At 34.0% G+C, this 23,469-nt stretch overlaps 1 protein-coding gene across 2 annotated transcripts in view; it reads left to right on the plus strand.

Annotated features, from left to right (window-relative positions):
* LOC140439503 (glucose dehydrogenase [FAD, quinone]-like) overlaps positions 1–23,245 on the plus strand; it is a 51,505-nt gene extending 28,260 nt beyond the window's left edge. Inside the window, exons 1-6 of one of the 2 annotated variants that reach the window (XM_072529451.1) lie at positions 199–387; positions 4,676–4,946; positions 10,551–10,795; positions 14,133–14,576; positions 17,809–18,167; positions 22,743–23,245. In XM_072529451.1, the coding sequence (XP_072385552.1) occupies positions 264–387; positions 4,676–4,946; positions 10,551–10,795; positions 14,133–14,576; positions 17,809–18,167; positions 22,743–23,084 (1,785 nt within the window). In that variant the 5' untranslated portion in view covers positions 199–263 and the 3' untranslated portion in view covers positions 23,085–23,245. Of the gene's footprint in view, positions 1–198; positions 388–4,675; positions 4,947–10,550; positions 10,796–14,132; positions 14,577–17,808; positions 18,168–22,742 lie in introns of those variants that run through there. The other variant, XM_072529450.1, reaches the window with a different exon arrangement.
* The last annotated feature ends 224 nt before the right edge of the window (positions 23,246–23,469 follow it).

Below are 23,469 nucleotides of genomic sequence, written 5' to 3' on the forward strand. Positions count from 1 at the left end.
GCACATACAAAATACAAGCAAAAAAGTCGGATTTAAAATATAAATATTTAAAGCTATAGGTATCACTTATTAATTATTCTGCTAAAGAAAACATTTTTAAAACAAACGTATATTGACAAAAAATTATTATCACGACCTTATGTTATCTGCTATTTGTTTAAAATTTTAATTTATTGAATAACCAATTTAAAACGTTGCTATAAAATAAAGTGTTTGGTAACATACCTTAAGAAGGTACCAAAAAAGAAGCGTATTGTACCAAAATGACGAAGCCTATATTATTCGTGAGTGTTATTTTAGCAGCTGTAGTTTCGAGCAACGCAGGATATATTCAAGATATTTTGTCCTCTGTGAACTCTGAGTACGACTTCATTATTATAGGAGCAGGTTTGTAAAAAACGTATAGACTGTAAAAAATGTATGCTTTTCTTCCTACGTCCTTTTTTTTGGCCGTCATAACGACTTTTAGATTTTTGACTTTATATAATATATAACGTTGATCTTGAAGCATAGACAAACTAGTTTTTATTTACTTATATATCATCATCAGTTATGTTCTCTTTTCTTATATTCCCTTGGTTGCTATTCGATAATTCGCTTCGTCTATCGGTTGTCGACCGTTCTTTTTATGTGACTTGTCCAGTTCTATTGGAACATAGCAATTTTTGGAACAACATCTCTTACCTTTGATCTTCTTGTTTCCTCATTGGGTATGCAATCTCTGAATTTAAGATTGAGCATTCTACGTTCCACAGTTATTTGAGTTACTTGCAGTTTATGAATTATGCTGTTATTACAAGCTCGTGAGTAGAGTATTAGAGTAGAAATATGCTTTATTGTCATTGAAAATTGTCCAATTTTATTGACAACGTTTACAAAAAGTCAAAAAAATAACAATAACAATTAAAATTTACTTAAATTACATAAATCGTCAATATCACAAAATAAAAGATAATAAAATATACAATCCATTGCAAAATTTAAGACAAATATTTATATAGTTAAGGTATTATTCTACTCAGGTCAAAAAGGTAATTTTTTGTAATTTAAAAATAACATCAGATTGGGATGCTGTACTAGAACTCCAAAAATGAAGGCCATATCGAAGATGAGACTCGAACAAAGAAAAATATCTTATTTTGAAGGATTTATTTCCTTCGAAACAGATCTGATTACATAGCAGGCTAGTTTCTTACTTAACAAATCGATATAAAGGGACCATTAATTTAAGTTTGCTGTCTATAAAAACGCCAAGAAATTTTATGGAATCAACGATACTGATCTGGCTGTTGTTAAGAAGTAAGAGACGAAAAGCTTTTTTATAGAATAATGCTACTGTCTTGTCCACGTTAAAAGAGAGTAAATTAGAGTCGGACCAGGTTTTTATTTTAAGTAGGTCAGAAGTTATAATTGCATGAATAGTTGCAATATTAGAGTTCTCCCAGGTAATACTGGTATCATCAACAAAAAGAAAAAAAAACCATCGATTTTTAAGTTAGTGGTGTTATTTGTAAAGATAGGAAAAAGTAGAGGACCCAGTACTGAACCTTGTGGTACTTCACAAACAATGCTTTTATGACTAGAGTCAGTATCATTTGCTCTAACTGGTTGTTTCCTATTTCTCAAGTAAGTTTTTAACCAATTCAGAGAAATACCTCGAATTCCGTAGAAATTTAGTTTTTTTATCAAAATGTCGTAATTTACACAATCAAAAGCTTTGGCATAGTTACCAAAAACAGTGACAGTGTAAAGATTATTGTTTAGTGCTTGATAAACCTCATGTAGTACAGAAAACATAGAATCGCTGGTAGATTTATTAGATAAAAATCCAAACTGACTGTGATAAAATGTTGTTTTCCTCAAGAAATGACATATCGGGCTTTTATAAGTCTCTCAATAATTTTGGATAGGACCGGTAGTAAGGCAATAGATCTATAGTTGCAGACATTAGATCACCTTTATGAAGAGGAATAATAATGGCTGTCTTTAGGCAGTCTGGAAATATACCTTTTTCAAAGGAATCGTTAATTAGTGAGACCAGGACTTCCAACACATTTTTTGGGAGATTAAAGAAAATTTAATAGATAGTCCATCAGTACTACAGGAAGATTTGCTTTTCCATCCATCCAATGGCACTACAGCCTAAATCGGGCCTTGGCCTCCTTCAACAAGCTTCTCCAATCATTTCGATTTTCACAGAGGGAAAGTGTCACCCAGAAGGTAAGCACAAATTTTGGAATTTACGAAAGTTTTAAGCGGAAATTATGTTGTTTTAGTAATTTTTGTAGGAGAATTAACGTGCATTGTAAAACCATACAATTCGAATATATTGACCAAGGATAACTGGGTAGCATAAACAATAGCGTAATTAATATTCAAGTCACGGCATAGAATCTTTCTGCTTTTATTGGGCAGGTCATCTAACAAATTTAACAGATTCTGAAGAAATAGTTCCGTGGAAAAATCAGGTGATCTATAAATGCAAAAAATGTATAGATTAAGATTCTTGTTATAAACCAATGAAAACTCAAAAAAGGATTCATTCAACAGAAAGTCATTATTTGTTATATTTGTCATAAAAGAGAAATCATTATTTGTAGAAAGAATTAGGGTGCCACCATGAGCTGAACTTGGACGATCATACCTAGCAATTGTGGTATATTTTTCTACAAAACAAAAGGCTCGTTGATTTCAAGCCAGTGCTCGAAAACCGCAACTATCGGGGGAAATCCTAATTCCTATAGAATCAAAAATAATTCATGTTTTATATCTTATAAATTGTTATATCTAATTTTACAAGTTGTTGTTAACTGTATTTGTGATAATTTAACAGGTCTGTTGTGTTACTCCTTTATTACATTTTATCTTTATCAGAAAATACAATATTTTTTTTATTTAGAAAAAACATATAATCCACATCAACCAGGCAGGGTTATTAGTGGAGTAACGTACACAAGAGTACATTTTATTTACATTAAATAGATGTATATAAACGTAAATATTTTAAATACTTTATTACATGGTCAGTGTTTATGGTTAAAGTGGTTTTGATGTCATCTTAGACTCCATGTTTTCTTCTTGTTTCTTCGTTGTACTGGCAGTCAATCAAAATATGCTTCACCGTCAACGGGAGAGAACAGTTTGTTCAGGTTGGAGAAGATTCTTTGTTGATTAAGAATTTATGGGTCAGTGCAGTGTGTCCAATTCTTAGTCGGTTAGTTATTACTTGGTCCCTTTTATTGGATGGATTATTCAAGATGGTCTTCACAAGGGGATAAATCTCATATAGTTTGGTTCCTGAATCTTTCCAGTAGTCTTGCCATATGTTCATACAGTATTCTTTAATTAGGTTTTTGAGTTCGGAGTATGGCTAATTTCTTGATTTGGTTGTGCATTGTGAGTTTATTTGACTTGTGTTTGCTAGGTTGTTCGCTTTCTCATTTCCAGCTATTCCTACATGCGACGGTACCCAGATAAATGCTACTTCTTTTCGAGTCGATTGAATTATATTTATCTCATTTTTTATAGCCCGAAATATTGGATTTGTAGGGTATATTTGTTTTACACCTTATAGAGCATTTAATGAGTCAGTGGTAATGACACATTTATTCTCACTACGTATTTTGAAGAAAATTAAGGCTTCCAAAATGGCTGTCGTCTCGTCTGTGAGGATGCAGCAGTTTGTTGGTATGGATATAGAGTGATTAGTGTATTTACAGTAGTATGCAGTAGCGTGTCCGTCATGAGCTTTAGAGTTATCACTGAAAATTTGGAGATAATTAGGATAATGAGATATCACTTCGGAGTACAAGTGTTTAATGAAAATGAAAAAGTGTATTTTGTGAGGGTTAAGTCAATGGTAAGTGGTTGGATTGTCCATGGAGGAAAATTTACACTGACTTGTAGAGATCGATTTAGCTTATCCATATTAAAGTTAGAAGATTTTATTCATTTTATAAGGGGAGTACTATTTTTAGTTAGTTTTGTAGAACCAATACTGGGATGGCAAATTTGGGAAAATACAGGAAGTTGTTTCTGTGCTAATATTTTCCCTATATAGTTTAGGGATGGTTGTTGGCGTCTAATATACAAAGGTGGTTCTCTCGCTAAAACTTGTAAGCTACTAATTGGACTAGTTCTAAAGGCTACCATTGCTAATCTCAAAGCTGTAGATTGTATGCTATTTAGTTTAAATACAATATTTCTAATATATTAAGAAAATACATAATCCTAAAAATTTCAGATTATAATATACTTACATTTTTGATTTTGACAAAATTTTATCAAAACTCATCGAATTTATACATTGATTATATTTTGAGGTGTCACAGAACTCTTATCGTTTAGGGAAAAATTTTTGTTTTCATTAAGTTTGGCTGTCAATAATAATAGATGTAGTTTAAAAAAAATGATTAGCCTCTCTATTTCACTAGGCATACTCTTAAGGGTACCAGCTACAAGCTTATTTTATGATCTATGTTTTTGACTTATCCTTCAGATCTGTATTCAATCTTAATTTATACTGTTATTTTTGAATATAAAAAAAAATATATAAAAAATTTATACATATATAATATGTGTATATCCAGTTGATATATTTATAAGGAACTTTGTTAGTTATTTAAAATTTACTTTGTTGAATCTTTTAATCTGTAAAATACTTCTTATGTTCCAGGTTCAGCTGGAAGTGTAGTTGCAAACAGATTGTCAGAAAATCCTAGTTGGAAAGTTTTAGCTGTCGAAGCTGGTATATTTGCTGATCCGCTTACTGACATCCCTATTGCAGCTGGTATAAATTCAAGATACCCATATGATTGGGGCTTTAAAACTGAAAAAATTCCGACAGCCTGTCTTGGTACCATAGACGGTACATGTCTTATAGCAAAAGGAAAAGCAGTAGGAGGCACGTCAGTAACTAATTTTATGGTATATACTCGAGGAAATAAGTAAGTTTTGTTTGGCTTAACCCTTAAATGCCCGTGATATGAAAATAACCATAAATGCCCATGTGGGGTCTCCTAGGGACCCCACTAAAATTTTCAATTTAGTAACGTCATTTAGCACTGACTAAAAGGAAAACACGGTTAAAAATAATTTTAAGCATATTTGAATAATTTTTATTTATTTTTCATACAAAATTAACGGCTTTTCTAGAAACAAATTATTTTCAATTCGAACAAAATTAAAATTAAATAATAATATAAGCATATAACTTTTAGTTGCAATTTTTACATACAATAGTTTTTTCTTCTTTTCTGTGCACCTGGCATATAAATTTTTTGCAAAAAGAGCAAACGGTATTCACTTTTCTGTCACAGTTTCGCGGACACTGGTAACAACGAGCACGTTTCTTAGCTGAATGGACGGATTGAGTTGCAACTTCGGTAGTTGGGTTTACCATTGGTATGCCACAATCTTTTAGAGCAGATTTTACATAGGCTTTATGTTTTATATATTTCGCTCTTTTTTCCATGTTGTTTCGAGCAAGCTCAGCCCCTAATTGTAACAGGAAAATACGTCTTCGTGAAAAATTATTTTTCTTCCAATCAGGATTTTTTTCAATGTATAAAATATAGGCATTTAGTGCACATATGTCTATAATATTCATAAAGAGCCTGAATGGCCAACGAGCAGTTCTTCTTTTACAGGAATATTCCCTAATCAGTTTGTCGGCATTATCAACACCACCCTTGGTATTATTATAGTCTAAAATCATCAAGGGTTTGTTTTGAGAGTCTTGACAAATTATATCACTATCGTGTTGACTTGAAAGAAGATGTACCATCCTGTGTATTTTAGGTATGTACGAAACCATAGCTAATTCTTTAGTAAAAGCAAATATTGACGACTCCGCAGGTCTTTTTGTCAAACTTAGTTGTGGTGGTGTATCAGGTTTATTTTTGCGGACGGTCCCAAGTAAAGTAAGGTTTTTAGATAAAAGATATTGAGCAAGAGGAACACTGGTAAAAAAGTTGTCAGTTGTAATTCCTCTCCAACTGCCATGATATGGTTCCACCAGATCTTTCACAACACGAAATCCCTGATTTTTCTCTATTCTACCACCTGGTAGTTTTCCAAGGTACACCTGAAGTTTTGATAAATAAGATGTTTTAACATCCGCGGCAGCCCAAATTTTTATCCCATAGCGGCAAGGTTTTGATTTTATATATTGTCTAAAAGGACACTTTCCTCTAAAACTCACTAACTGTTCGTCAACGGTTATATGTTCGTATGGTTCAAAGGCTTTGTCACAGTTAGAGACGAACATGTCCCAAATTACTCGTATCGCCGCTAACTTATCCTGTTCCTTTCGCTCCACCCTGGTCACTTTGTCATCAAACCTCAAGAAACTCGATAATTCTTCAAATCGGTTCCTAGCGAATGCGGCTGTAAAAAATGACCGGCGTATTGAGGTGTCTGTAGACCATATCTCTCGTGTCGATTCTTTCCCACACCTTAAAAGCTATCCAGTTCATTGTTGGTAAGTACCGTCCACTCTTTTTTGTTATTCGGATGTTTTTCGTTCCACTCTTGATAACGCCTAACAGCTTCTTCATTAGTATGAAGGCATATGACATTCTTCATCTCTTCGGTCAAAAATAAATTGAAATAGTCTAAAAACGTGTTGGAATTTTTACTATAGTTTGTTAAGCCTGGATGTACATTTATAATATTTTTTTGTTGCCTCTTGGATCTCACGAAAGGTAGGCTATTCCACTGCATTCCAGATTTGGATGTATATGTTGGACCACTAACCTCACTAATATTATCGTCCACTTCGGTAGGTTCTGCATCTGATTCCTCGTCACTGTTGACTTCTAAATTGTCCTCAGTTTCCGAAACATTTTCCTCAAAAACATCTTGCTCTTCGCTATCTGATTCGTCGGTAATCTCATAGTCGAAATCGGAGTCTGATATCCCTTCTTCTATATTTCGGATAATTTTTTCATGTTCTTGGTCGCTTATTGTCATTTTCATTCTCTTACGGTCCATTTTTCAATGTAAACTGACGAAAAATGTTAAAAATAATAAAAATATTCTGGTGCCTCTAAATGCCCAATCGGGGTCACAGCGAGACCCCACTTATCTAAATCTCTCTTACAGACCACTGCACCTCACGAATGTTCGTGGTATACTAACAGAAAACGTAGGAGACACGTCCACACAAATACCTGATTGCGCGGTTGCCAAATGTTTCAAATAAAGATATTATAGCCAAAAATGTATGTCTGGGGTCCCATAGTGACCCCGATTGGGCATTTAAGGGTTAAAATATCTTTCATGTAAAGACAAATCCACCCACAAAAATGTTTTTGTCTTTTTATTATTTTGCTTTCCATTGACTTGCACATCAACATTTAATCTCCTTACCTTATTATCGTGATATTACTTTCTTTTTGGTTCACTTTTTAAAACCAGAATAAATTTATGAGGTATTAAGATGTAGGTGGATGTAGATGGAGAAGGTATTAGATTACCTAAAACAAAAACTACGAATAAAATAACTTCAATAATTTAAGATGCGTGTTAGTTTTTTTGAATGTTGTAAAAGTGTATTTATTTGCTATTATTGTAAACCTGTTCCCCTACGAAAATTCAATTCATGAAAAGAAGAGCTGCTAACAAAGGTTTTCAACAAAAGTGATTGTTCATTGTCATTTATAAACAAGTACTTTCACGAGATTGAGGAAAGAAAACTCAATGTCAACATTCAAAACAATAAATTGATATCAATTCTCTCCAAAAACAAACCAATCAAACAACACATCGGAGAGATCAAAGATCATTTATAAAATTGATTATACATGCAACAGTTTTATTCTGAAAGTAACCTCAATACCACTAAGTGTTATATAAAAAACAGAGACTTGATGGATCTCAAATATGCAGATATAAAAGATATAGAAATAGACATGAAAGAAACAGACAGCAAAACGAGAAAAATAATCTTACTTTATAAAAAAAATATGTACCAAACTCATCAACAGAATGTAGCAAGCTTTGGTTACCAGTACTGAAAATAAAAGTCAGCAATACATACTAACATTAATTCTTCCAGTTTTTTCGGTCTTGAGCTTTCGTCAGCTAATTCTCAGCGATTTTTTTGACGTCGTCTGTCCATCATGTAGGTGGTCTTCTGTCAGCTTGTGGTATTTACCCTGTAATTTTTTGGGTCCACCTACCGTCATTCATTGTGACGGCTCCCTCAATTCCACTTCAGCCATGCGATACGCTCTATGACATCTGTGTCGCCTGTTCTTTTTCTTATTTCTTTGTTTCTAACTCTGTCTCTGAGAGTCCGTCCAAGTAGCGAGCGTTCTATTCTTCTTTGAACTACTCTAAGTTTGGTTTCTGTGGTCTGGGTTAAGGTGTTTAGTGTCATCAGAGGTGCTAATAGCATCCTCCGAGATCCATAGAGAGGCTTTGATAAGTTTTGAGAGCTTATCCTGACTGACAGCAGCCAGTAATGCTTCCTCCCATCGTCAATTATCGTCATGAGGCAAACTACTCTGATGATCTCACCCGAGTAGGTCCACGATTTGAACGTGGGTGTTTTACCTGGCTGCTGGAGGTGGACAAGATTGCTCTGTCCAATTCCTCGATATAAGTGTTTAATAAGGTTTGCATGGTCGGCAGTGACCATCTTTCCATACGGGAAATGCGTTTCCATACGTTTACCTTATCTATAATAGCAACCTTGAGATGTCTTCAGACGGCTTCCGCGAAGCTTTGGGAAGGCGCAGCGGTGTTTCCACCACTGCGTGACTTCTTATGCTTCCTCGACGTGCTCTCCGTGGAGATACTTGGGTGAAGGCGCTTCACACCGAGGGCTTTTGGTTTCTGTCCTCTTTTGGAGGTGGAACCGTTGTCAGCCTCCGATGTGGGCATCTTCACCTTTGTTTTGGGAGGGGCTGGAGAGAGATGAGCTGCTCCCGTGGGTGCTTTTTACACGCCTCTCTGGCCTTCTTCCTTCTTTTTGCCTCGGCGCCGTAAATTCTGCGGCGTTTTGGCCGATTTTCCTGAGGTGATCCTTGTCCATCCTCCGCTTGGACCAAAGTTTGAGGTGAACATTGCTGTTCATCCTTAGCTCCGGCTTCAGACTGTGGTGAACGTTTTGGTCCAGCCTCCGGTTGGGCTGAGATTAGAGATGAACATGGCTGTCCATCCTTAACTGCGTTTTGGTCCAACCTCGGAATTTGGCTTTGGTTTTTTTTTGTTTTGTGTACTCATGTTGTTCCCACAAGTAGCTAGGGAAAGGTTGGTCGCCCCTGGCAGAGCCCCGCATTACCAGGGGAACGCTTTATACAATGGGGTTTGCTTGGTTCCCCAGGGGGATCGTTCACGACCACATAAAACCCTGTGGTCATACAGCCATCGGCACGATTACCTCACACTTTAGCTTGGGTAGGCTGCTTCTTGATCGCTGAAGCAGTTCTTCTATTCCTAGTCTCTCGATTCCCAGATACCGCAGAGAGCTATGTGGTGATAAAAACTATTCTAGCGTGATCGTTTCACACCTTTCTATACTTCCCATTCACTAGGCCTATTCTGTTTATAGGGGGTACCTTCATTCAACGGAGAGCTCCTTATGAGGGAAATCCCATTCATTCACACACACATACTTGTTCCACCTCCTACGCCAGACTACAGCCCCATCTGAACAGTCAGCTTAAGCCTCTTAACCTACGTCAAGGTCGTGTAGCCTCTATCGGAGGTTCCTGGAATTATATCATTGCCAACACGGGCGTTAAAATCACTCATTATGATTATACATTCATCATTTGGGGTCTCGTTTATTGCAGTCTGAAGATAATCGTAGAAGTTTTCCCTTGTGGTGGTATCTGTGTTGTTCTCTGAGATTGCTATCACATTCGGAGGTTTGACATCTAGCATAGCTGCGTTTTTCATAGCTGCGGTAACTAAAATTACGATAGCCATCGTTGCTGTTCACAGTTTGCATTAACTCGTGATTAGTGACTAGTTCAAGCCCTTTTAACTAAGTACTTCGTAGCTTAAAAAACTAACCGAATTATGAGTAAAAACCAATCAAATATTTTTGGAGATATAATAACGCGTATACTGGATCATTGTAAGATACACATAATGTGCTATTAAGACACAGAAATACTTTTATTCATTCTTACGAATTAATAAGGGTTGTTTTTAAGTTGAAATAAAATAAATTTATAACATTTTGAGTAATAAAATTATTGTACTTTTTAAAGTTTCAATGAAAAAAAATACTAAAACTATTTTCTGTCCCCATGTCTAAAACCACCACGTGCGAATTTCTTGCACGGGGTGGTTTTTATAAGGATTGAAATTATGTGATGAAAAATTAAAACAATAAAGAAATCTAAATTTGATGTCACTGCCTGATTAAATTGCTTGAATTTACTTTTATATGATTTTTTCTAATAAAGGTCGTTTTCGCCTCTAAAATATAAAAAGCAACCAAGGGGAAAAGTACAGTTTTGAAGTTTATATAATTTTCTTGTAAGATGCTAAAAATATTTTTTCTTTTTGTGTTTATTGTATAACCATTGTAGATTAGATTATGACGAATGGGCAGCATTAGGCAATACAGGTTGGTCATATGATGAAGTTCTACCCTATTTCTTAAAATCTGAAAATTGTGAAAAATGCAACGACGTTGATAAGGAGTTTCACAGTAACGATGGACCATTAAATGTAGAACCTCCAGGTTGGGAATCACCTATAGTTGATTTATTTATAAAAGCTGGCCAAGAGATGGGATACAGCCAATCGGATCCCAATGGTCGCCAACAATTGGGTGAGTCATGTAGTAGTGATTGATTTGACACTTTATTACTAATATATAATATAAACTTACCATAACACAAATTTGTTCACATGGGGTAAAATCTGATAAAATACATTAAAATTACATGTAACATAAAACACATAAACAAAATTTATCACGAAAATAATTCGACATTTTTAAAAATTTAGTTCTTATTTCAAATGTCTACTTATCAACAATTTGCTTATATTAGTGGTCTAATAGAAAGTAAGGTGTTTAATGTTTTTGTGGTATTTAGTCCAGAGATAGTTACAAAATGGTAAAACAAATTTTATTTAATAAATTCATGTTTTTTTTATCGTTTATAACGTTTGATTACTGTTTTATCTGTATTTCTTCGTTTATTTTCTTTTTTTTTGTGGTTTTTTTACTTTTAGAAGTATTGTTTCTTTGAAGTTAAATGTGTGATCGTGTTCTTCATGTTTAATAGGGGCTGCCATATTCCTTTTATCACATTTATGTGAGTTTAATCTAGAATATAGGTGTTGACTTGTTTGACCAATATAAACTCCTTTACCATATTTACATGGAATTTTATCTACTATGTCTGTTTTTTTATAGAGTAGTTTTACTTTTAAGTTTTCTAAAATGCTATTCGTTTATTCTATTTAATTTCTATTAGTATATGAAGGTTATAACCTTCCTAAATTTTGCTAAAAATAGAACAAATCACAAAGAAATGGAAATATAATAAGCAATACACATAAAACAGTACCCAAACGCTATGAACGCCAAAAAAACATAAAATAATTAATTTTGTAACTGTCCCTGGACTAAATGCCATCAAAACATTAAACACATTACCTTCTACCAGACCACATCTTTCGTAAGGATGTGGTGTCGTTATGGTATTCAACGTATGATTGCTATTCATTTTTCTCTATCTTGCGTGTGGTGTAATGCCTCAGAGATAGAGAGAGGAAGTAACCAGTGGTGATATTTTTTGGCCTTACTATCCAAGTGGCGATGTTTCTCGAGATTTTTCACCATCTACTTTTCCTTCAACCACCAATCTCTCCAAAGCTTTTCTTCGTCTGACTATGTATTCGAAGCAGCTGAATATATTTATCATTCTACGATAGATCCACGTTTAAAAGGTTATTATACGTTATGAGTCAGATTTTTGATGGCCCAAGTTTCTGCATGCTAGGTAACGATAGGAAAGATAAGCAAACGTACCAGATGTAGTTTGGTGTTGTTAGTTGTTGCCGTATCTTTCGAAATTGCAGTATGTTTGGCCATTGCCGATCTGGGTATTTTAATGCGTATTAATAAGTCTATGCTCCTTTGAATTTTTCAGCTCTTTGGGTATATATTTGGTTCTTTTATTTGTTTTTAACAATCGCTAGTTTTGTTTTTATATTAACTACTGAATTTTTTTATCGTTTGCTGATACCCCGATGAAGTCCAAGTTGATAATTTTCGCGGCTAATGTTTAAGCATTGTATTCATGAGATTAAGTTCACTGTAGATGACAAACTGTATGAGTCTTTCTTCTTGATTATTTAGTTTACCCAATCCAAATATACTAACATGTCACATAAGTCATATCCTAAAATTGTTCCCAAAGATAATTCAAAAGAGTATCTACAAGCTCTGTGAAAGTCAAATTTCCCCCAACCAGTTCGGGTTCACAAATGCTGTTGGTACTAGAGAGGCTTTGTTCTCAGTACAAGTCTTATTTCAGAGATGCAGAGAAGTTAACTGCGACATATACGCATGTCTGGGCAAGATGATGCAAATACTAAAAGAAACGGGAATTAACAACCAAGATTTGAAAATAATTAAAAATCTTTACTGGAATCAGACAGCAAATTTCAGAGTTGAAGGTGCACACACTGACTATGTGAAAATCATGCATGGAGTGAGGCAAGGCTGTATTTTGTCTCCTCTTATCTTCAATCTGTACTCTGGAAGAATATTTATCGAAGCTTTGCACAAAACTGAAAAAGGTATTCTACTAAATGGTTACCGGCTAAACAACATCAGATATGCAGATGATACCATAGTATTTGCGGACAACTTAGAAGATCTACAAGTTCTTATGAACAAAATCACGTATTACAGTCCACAATATGAACTCAATATAAACGTTAAGATGACAAAGCTTATGATAATTAGCAAAAACAGGATAAAAGAAGGTCAACTCTACGTCAATCAATCCCCTGTAGAAAGAGTGACTCACTACAACTACCTCGGTACCATAAACAACCAGGAGATTAGAGCACGCCTCGGAAAAGCCAGATCCACCTTCAATCGGATGGGGGCCTTCATCAAGAGTCACAACCTCTCTCTTGATACAAAAGTAAGAATGCTGCGATGCTACGTCTTCTCTGTTCTTTTTTATGGTGTTGAATCGTGGACCTTGAACGAAGATATGTGAGATTGAAAACTGGAAGCATTTGAGATGTGGCTATATCGGAGAATGCTTAAGATCCCGTGGACTGACCGAGTCACAAATGAGTAGGTCCTCAGAAGAATGAATAAGAACCGAGAGGTACTGACCACCACCAAATCTCGAAATTTGCAGTTCTTCGGACATATTATGCGAAATAAATCCAGATATACTCTCCTTCAAGCCATCCTGCAAGGAAAAATATTTGGAAAACGAGGTCCAGGAAGAAGAAGAACATCTTGGTTAAAGAACCTCATAATCTGGTTCAATACAACATCTGTGCAGCTTTTCCGCGCTGCTGCAGATAAGATAAATATTGCCATGATGATCGCCAACAATCGAAACGGATGGGCACATCAAGAAGAGAAAGATTACTGTGGAAAAGATTCTTGCTATTAAAGGTATTACACTGATCCCTCTATAGTTATTTGGTGACCTTTTGTCACCTTTTTTGAAAATGGAGGACACGTATTCATCTGGAATCTTCTATTCTGCTTCTATTTTATTGAACGGCCCTCGTATATATGATATGATCCTTGCGCTTCCATATTTCAGCAGTTCCATTTTTAGGTTTCCTGGTCTTAGTGCTTTGTTGTTTTTCGTTTTCTTTAGTGTTTTATTTATATCTTCTTCTGCGGCTTGCCCTGTTATTGTTGTCATCGGGTCTTGTGAGATATACTTCGGTCGATTCTCCTGCAATAATTTTTTGTAATGCTTGCCCATCCCCTTGTTGTAATTATCTGTATAATATCTGACGTTTTTTATTTTTTTTTTCATGCTTCCGTTGATCTGTTTTTAGTGAACAAAAAATGTTTTTGTCAAATTAGGCCAACTTTTGTGTCAAAAAAATTATTGTATATAGTGTATATTATTTTTTAACATTAAAATATATAAATTTTTGTTATATTTTAGGTTTTTCGAAAGTTAAAGGAACTGAACGACACGGAAGAAGATGCAGTACAGCGAAAGCATTTATTAATCCAATATTACAACGACCAAATTTTGAGCTTCTTACATCTGCTACAGTAACAAAAATCTTAATTGATCCTTCCACCAAGAAAGCTTATGGAGTTCAATTTATTAAATATGGAATAAAACACACAGTTTTAGCTACTAAAGAGATAATTCTAAGTGCAGGCACTATAAACAGTCCACACCTTTTAATGATATCAGGAATAGGTCCAAAGGAACACCTTGAGGATAAGGGAATCTCTTGTATTCAGAACCTAAGTGTAGGATATAATATGCAAGACCACGTGGGCGTGATACTGCAAGCAATTTTTGTTAATGAGAGTGTTACTTTTAACGATATGTTAGCTGTTAATCCTTGGACTTGGTATCAATATTTTTTTCAAGGTAATTTATTAAATATATTTATTTATTTACAAAGAGCAACAGGCCTTAAAGGGCTAAAATACAATTAATACAATTAATATATTACTTATATATTACAAAACTTGTATCAACTTGGGTGGCTTCTTGTCCAGTCATGCTTCCTTCTTACTAAATTGGCTTACTATTCTTATCCATTTATCTCTGTTTGTTGTTCTTTCTTCACAACTATCAAATCCCTCTTTTGTGAGATCTTCGTATACGCTATCAAACCATCTTTGTGTGGGTCGTCCTTTCCTTTTGATTGGGCTCCGTTTTAAAATCATATTTAGTACCTTCTTTCTTTCCATTCTCATCGCGTGCGCTATCTATCTCACTATCTGTGCTTTTATGAAGCGTCTGATACTTGGTTCGTAATACAGTTCCTCTAGTTTGTTCATCGACCCTACCTTCCACCATGTTTTTGCCTCCATATACAGCTCTGAGCATTTTTCTTACCCATCTTTCCAATTTTTCCGTATTTTCGTATTTTTCATTGTCCGTACTTCACTACCATACGTCACCGAAGTCCTTATTACTGTTTTATATATGCTTATCTTTGTTTTTCTCGATACATTTTGACCTTTTTCTTCTGTAATAAAAGCTAACACGCACTATTGCGACGCCGGTCACAATCAGGATTGCTGGTCGTTTCAGCCAGCTGGTCGCGCCGGCCATACGTCAATACGACCAGTTTCTGGTCAGCCGGTCATTGCGGCCAAAGTTAGTATGTACTCTTATAAAACAACGCCCACAACGAATAACCAGGATGCGGCTAGACAGTGATCTGTAGGTGTATTGTATACTTTGTGTTGTACCTATCTTCTTTTTCTTTAAGTGCCATCTCCGCGACGAAGGTTGGCAATCATCATGGCTATTCTGACCTTCGAGGCAGCTGCTCTGAACAATTACCTTGAGCTACAACCAAACCACTCTCTCAGGTTCTTCAACCAGGAAACGCGTCTTCTTCCTACGCTTCTCCTACCCTCTACTTTTCCTTGAATTATGAGTCTCAAGATGTTGTATCTTTCGCCTCTCATCACATGTCCGAGATATTGCAATTTCCTTTCTTTTATTGTATTTTCCATTTCCCTCTCTCTGCCTATTCTCCTTAACACTTCTGTATTCGTGATTCTATCTTCCCATGGAATCCTTAACAATCTTCTAAATGTCCACATTTCAAACGCGTTAAGTCAATTTATTGTAGTTCGGTTTAATGTACATGATTCAGCTCCATAGTAGAGTACACTGTGTACATAACATTTAATTAGTCTTATTCTGAGGGCCAATGTCAGATCTTTGCAGCTTTAAATCTTTTTTTATTTTCACGAAGTTGGCACGTGCTTTTTCAATTCTGACTCTTATTTCTGCAGTATAATATTTCGTTTGTATTGTTCTAGCTAATTTTCATGATTTTGGTTTTTTTTATGTTAAGAGAGAGTCCGTATTCTCCACTATATCTTAATATTTTGTTCATTATTCTTTCTAAGTCTTCCAAGTTGTCGGCTATTATGACTGTATCGTCGGCATACCTAATGTTGTTAATTAAACTTCCGTTCACTTTTATGCCGACTGTCTCGTTTACCAAAGCTTCTTGTATGATTTCTTCAGAATAAGCATTAAACAATAGCGGCGGCAGCCTGGCCCCTCTCCTTATCTCCACTTCTTCTGACACTTCTCTTTCAATTTTCACATTTGATCGTTGGCTGTAGTATAAATTTGATATCAATGTTACATCCCTCATATCCAGATTCTTGTTTTTGAGTACTTCTATAAGTCGGTCATGTTTTACCTTATCGAATGCCTTGTTGTAGTCTATAAAGCATACATAAAGTTCTCGATTAACATCCAAACATCTTTGGGTCAGCACGTTAAAAGAAAATAGTGCCTCTCTTGTGTCCATTCCATTCCGAAATCCAAGTTGGGAATCACTAATATTCATCTCCAGCTTAGCGTGTATTCTATTACGGATGCTTATTAGCAGGGTTTTTAAGGTATGTGACATTAGACTGATCGTTCGATAATCACTACATTCTTTGGTATTTAATTTCTTTGGTAGAAAATAAATGTTGATGTCAGTATTTCACGTGGAATGATGTTGTACCTATAGGAATATTTAAAAGTTGGATTTACTCAATATTTTTTTTATTCCGTGTCATTATACGATTATACATATTCACATATATCCCGTAATTGAAAAGAAAAATTAATTTGAAAATACTGGACGGAGCGGCGGCCAACGAAAAAGCAGCATATTACTGGTAGTACAGCTAATCGCATTGTAGGTTAGACCGTTAGACTCAATGCGGCCAAGGTACAACCAACGGTCGTGGACGGAGCCACTGTAATGCGCGTTAGCTCTAACCCCCAGATAAGTAATAATATTACTATTACTATATAGTTTTATATTCTTGTATTCTTGTGGACAAAAACAATTTTTTATTCATATTGTTAATAAATACCTTTATACCTACTCCATTATTGTTTATTATTACTCTTACCTCTTCATCGATTCCTGCGACTCTACTGTGTACTTTTTTATCTTTCTCTACCTGTCTCTTGTCATTTCTTGTATATTGTCCGTCTCCACAGATCTCTGTTTCTTGTCATTTCTTTTAACTCATGTATAGTTCTTTTGCATATTCCTGTAATTTGGTCGATCCATATTATTGGGGATTTTCTTCGTGATCTTCGGGCTTCTACCTTTCCTTTGATAATAAGTCTTTCCAAGTTTTCTGTGTCTGTTCTCATAACATGTCCAAAGAATTTTAATTGTTGGAGTGCTGAGGGCCATTTGTTGACCTTTAGCTCATTTAAAATTGAATTACATAGCATTAAATTAAACTATCATTTCATAGTTTGAGGATTTCTTAAGATAAAAGAATGAGCTTTGACCAAAAAAAGTGTTTTATGAAAATGACAAAATATTTAACTGTTTTTTGTATGTGTCCATAAAACGTATTAATATTGATACTACATACTACCTATATTGCCCATAATAATATTTATCTAGGTATATTCTTCTTTCTAAACTTTATTTTAACACAACTGGTAGGTAGTCGTTCAGTTATTCATTAAATACCCGTCAAATATTGTTGATATTTTGTATTTAATATATGCTTGTAAGATTTCGCTACACTTTTTTCTTATATCTCGTTGTGTTGAAAGTTCTAAATGAATATTGATCGAAATGTAATATCAGGTTTGTTTATTATAGGCAAGGGTCCTTTAACTTTACCAGGAGGTGCTGAAGCACTGGCATTTATAAAGACAAAATATGCCTCCCCCATACAGGACTACCCAGATATGGAGTTAGTACTTGGAGCATCTTCCTTCAATAGTTTATTATTTGGTCTAATCGGCAACTTCGTTGGTATACCTACCAAGATCTTTAGAAAAGTTTTTGCGCCACACGTAGGAAAACCTTCTTTTAGTATCAACCCATTTCTTCTCAAGCCAAAGAGTAGAGGAAGGGTATATTTAGAGAATAAAGATCCGATGAAAGCTCCTGTTATATTAACAAATTATTTTAAAAGCGAAGAAGATGTAAATACATTAGTTGAAGGACTTAAAGTGGTAAGAATAATATAATCCCTTTTACTTTACAATAACCTGCAATATTAGAATAAAAAGATGGTTTTTGTTTCTCAGGCTAATAAATATTTTCTATACACTTCATTTATTTTATGATCAGGAATAATTATCGGAGAAAGATTATTGTTACATACATTTTTTAAAGTTACTTTGCTTTATTGTTGTGATCGGTTTTTATATTAGATTAAATTTAGGGAGTATTTTCGATTGGAATATCAGTGCAGCGCTACGTGGTATGCAACTTTTCTGCATAATCTGGCTTTTTATTTCGTTCGATACCAATATTTCAAGAATCGAATTTGTACTAACTGAAATATTTTCAAGTTTGCCAGTCTGTTACATATTTCCGGAATGTATTTTACTACTGGATTTGTTGAGTAAATATTTTTAACTAAAAGGGCTGATGACGAAGAGTCAATGCATATTGCTAAATTTTTGGTGCTCTGAATTGGAAACTGTAACAGTTTAAAAAATTACATGAAGTTTTGTAATGCATATACTACTATTTTCGCTAATCGATATATGCGTATTGGTATATTCGTGGAAGTGAAGACATAACCTACCTTCCACATTTTTTTGATTAATTGATAATATTAATTTAAAAGACTGTTCACTATGACTCGTGCCATTAAACACTTGCTCATAAAGATTCGAGAAGTTTCCTACACATTTATATCTCTTTTGTTTATTCATCTTCTTTCTTTCTCTTACAACACTTGCACACATTTATCTTAAAAGCAGGTAGCGTTATACACCACAGGCATACTTAACGGACTGATACGAGTGATTTTTTTAAGCCATCTCTTTTAAACGCCCTTTAAATTGCAGCCAGTTTACTAAATGTACATCTTCCATTCATTCCTTATACTCATTCTAAGGTTTTGGAACTTTATACTAGCTTCTACAGGTCTACAGGATGTGTATCTTATGTTTTTGAAGTCATTCGATAGTCTTCGAAAATTTTTTGCAGCCTGCGATCTAATGCCTTGTAATCATACAAGATATGATTGACTATTCCAGATACTCTACTACAGATGGTCATACCACTATGACACTTGTTGATGTCATGGTGCTATGACTGATGTTCCGCTGGTCTTGGCATTTTTACATCAGCGTAGAACTGCTAAGAGGGTCTACCTTAGAACTTTAAGAGCTCCCATAGCAGCTTGTCTATCTGTGCATAATATATTGATCTGCTTTAATTAGATAAAGAGATATATTATAAAAAAATGTTTAAATACCACCACCATTGAATATTCGTACACCAGATCTTACTGCTGTTTTAGACCAGTCTTCTATGTTGCAGATATAACTCTGCAGTCTGAGTCGAGTGTTTACACTGTCCCATACCTCTCGTGAGCAAATGTCCCCTTAAAAAGGTAATATAGGCGTGTATCTGGGTACTATATGATCAGAAATTATCATCTAATTCATATAACTGACTTTATTTATGATGTTACTATATCCTGATCTAATCTTCACGTAGCTTAGGTCTTTAGTAAAAGAGGGTGATCTACCATAGCTGCTGTTGGTCTACTCCTCATAGACCCTGTACTTCCACCCGAGCAAGTCCTTAATTTACGATGGTATTTTTCTGCTGCACCTTTAGGTACCATACCACTGACGCATATGTAATTGTTGGTTTTTGTTGGTTTTACCACCATGTTATAACTCGAATACAACCTTTTTGGTTTAAATCCCCACATTTTCCCATAAGTGCGTCTGGCTAACATTAACGAAGTTACCGCTCTCTTGGTTATTGTATCTATCTGCTGATCCTAAGTAAGTCTTGATTCTAATTTTACCCCAACGTACTTTACTTTACTAACTAGATCTAGATTTGTAACATTTAGGCTTAGAGGGTCCAATCACTCTAAATTCTTCCATTTGTCAAATTTCATGAATTTAGATTTGTGGACGCTTATTTTACTAATAATTTTTTGGACTTTTAACCAATACACCATCACCAATATGCCTAATGAGCAGTTTTTCAAGATCTTACATTACAGATCTTACATCTTACATTACAGATCTAGAATACAAATTATCTCAGACTTATTAACCTCAGGGACTTCTTCTTCTTAGGTTTGACTAGTGTGAGAATAAAATCCTCTCTATTAAACCTCCAACCTTTTGGTCATTTGTGCTTAAGGTCATTTCCGTTCTGTAGAAGCATTGGATAAATTTTTTTGCGTTACGTCAGTTTTCCCTAGAATCATAAGTTATAGTATCCAATAAAGTCTGATGACATAAGTCTGGTAGTAAAAGTTTCGTTTTAGGCTCAGAAAAGTGTATCCTGAAAAGTTTTTTTAGTATATCTTCAGAATTCTGAATGTATTCACCTGACGTCTTTTGGAGTGAGTGAATACTGACCTTTATCTTTTGATTGGTAAGTTTGTTATTCCACTAGGGTACTTAGCTCTTGGAATTCCCCATTATCTCCTGACAATTATTTTAGTTACAAAAGTTGGTTTGTTTCTTAAGTTCAGTACCTATGTCTAAATCATGCTCTATAACCAACTGTAGTAACGACTTGGTGTTCATACGTATCTCCAGGTCAGACGATGAGCATTCGCATCACAACAGATGATCAATTGCAGTTTAATTTTTTCTGTAATCTCTGACTATATGTTCCAACTCCTTTGGTATTGGTTGTTAGAGATCATTATATGGAACAATGATGATTCGAGAGCTGTATCGTTTATACTTCTTCCCACTATGATATTTTATTTTAAAGTTGGTAAATTCCTGGAATAGAAATGCATCAACGACCGTGTTCTGATATGTCGTTTGACTATGACACAGATCCTCGGATCTTCGGCAGATCGGCTAATATAAGCTCTCCACCAATTCTTGATAAACGTCTTATTTTGCCACTGTATACCCAGGGATCTTGAATTAAAGTTACATCAAACCTTCTCGTAGTAACATTACCTTCTGTTGAAACTACCTTATTATACTGGAGAGTCTCCTGTAGGACTTCTATTGGAGCCATTAATGCACCCAATAATTTTAAAAGATACCTTCCCAAGTATGTAATATGCCTTGAAATGAGCAGCTCTCAATTTTTTGTGGGAAATTTATAGAACAGAATAGAATAATAATATGCTTTATTGTCACTGAACATTGTACAATTTTATGGAAAAATCTTATAAAAGTTTAAAAAAAAGTAATAATACAATAACAATAAATTTTACTAAAATTACATAAATCGTCAATATCACAGAATAAAACATAATAAAATATACAATCGTCCGTTTTTTCGTCCATTGTGTACAAATAGAATTTGTACGTTCTAGATCTTCTGATTTTTGAACAACCAGACGTCCTCTCAAAAAGGAAGACCAAGTTTTTCTGCCAATTATCTATTCGGGCAATTGTCTATTAGGTCCATTCGTGTTTCGGGGAATTGTACATTCTCGGAATTGTCCATTCGGGGAATTGCTTTCGGGGATTTGCCGGGGATCTTTCGGCAAACTGTTTTCGGGCAATTGTCCTAGATCCGGACAATGCACCCTACCAAAGTGAAATCAAGAATACACAAACTTCCGCTCAATGATTAAAATGAGACATTATAGATTGGTTGAAGAAATACAATGGTATTTTTAATGAACATCAGTTAAAACCAGAATTGTTACAATTGGCCAAGAGGAATCGACCAGAATATATATATATATATATATATATATATATATATATATATATATATATATATATATATATATATATATATATATATATATATATGTATATATATATAATATATATATATATATATATATATATATATATATATATATATATATATATATATATATATATATATATATATATAAATATTATATATACATAAGTGTAACGGTGTCGCCTGGGCGAAAAGTGTAGAACATACTAACAAATTAATTAAACAGTGGTTTGTTAGAGAAAAAAATATGTGTTATATATATATATATATATATATATATATATATATATATATATATATATATATATATATATATATATATATATGTATATATATATATATATATATATATTTTAATATCGAATATGTAATAATTAACATTGTAGATAAAAGTTCAGATTTTGAAGGTGATGAAAATGAAATATGAGAAACGAAAAACATTCGTACAAAATCTTGCAACACTGTTATTTGAGCTAAATAATCTTTGATTCTTTAAATAATTTTATTTTTACCTATTACAATTAACATACTACAAATATTATTGTATATTTAAATAATTTTTTTTATAAATTGTTTATTTATTTATTAATCACTAATGATATTAAAATAATTTATTAAGCCACTTCAACTGTAGCTGTAAAACTGTACCAAAATTTTAAAGCAAAACTAACATTTTACATTTTATTTATTTATTTGATAACGTCAAATTTTATTCCTAATAAATATAATCCGTGATTGGTTTACCCACTTGCTGTTGGGTGGGGTAGATTTCCGAATGATGACGACAGGGTTAAAAAACCATGGACTCAACTGCATTTTGGTGTATTTTTTATTATTGTATTTGCTAATGTATTCACTTCACTTATTTGTAGGTTATGCAAATAGCAGAATCTGAACCTTTTAAAAGATACAATACGAAGATAAATAGATCTCCCTTTCCTGGATGTGAAACATTGATATTTGGCAGTGATGACTATTGGAAATGTGTTGTACGGCAAGTTGCAGTTTCTGAACAACATCATGTAGGTACCTGCAAAATGGGTCCAAAGACTGATCCTGATTCTGTAGTTGACCCCTCGCTAAAAGTGTATGGAATTCAAGGACTTCGAGTGGTTGATGCATCTATTATGCCAAATATTATAGCAGGACATACAAATGCACCTGCGATAATGATAGGAGAGAAAGCAGCTGATATGATTTCAAAAGACTGGTAGAATATTTTTATATGTTTAGATATAATTATTAGAAACATTAAGTAGATAATTATTGTTAAAATATATAAACTAATGAAAAATAGGTTGTATGGTTAGTAATAATTGTACGCTTAAATTAAAGATGATTTTACGGGATATTAATAAATTAAGTCTGTTTTGTTTTTGTTGAATTTTCTTTGCGTTGGTAAATAAGTTTTTTTTTCCAGAAAAAAAAATTTTCAAGTCAAATTAAATCAACTCTCTGAATAATCATCATCATCATCATCCAGCCTTCATTTATCACGTCCACTGCTAGACAGGACTCCCTTAAACTCCTCCCTTCTTTACGATTTTGTGCTCGTTGTTGCCAATTTTTGATGATACGCCTGATGTCGTGAGCTTAACG

The sequence above is a fragment of the Diabrotica undecimpunctata genome, chromosome 4 (assembly GCF_040954645.1).
Source record: "Diabrotica undecimpunctata isolate CICGRU chromosome 4, icDiaUnde3, whole genome shotgun sequence".
In the NCBI taxonomy this organism is placed as follows: Eukaryota; Metazoa; Arthropoda; class Insecta; order Coleoptera; family Chrysomelidae; genus Diabrotica; species Diabrotica undecimpunctata.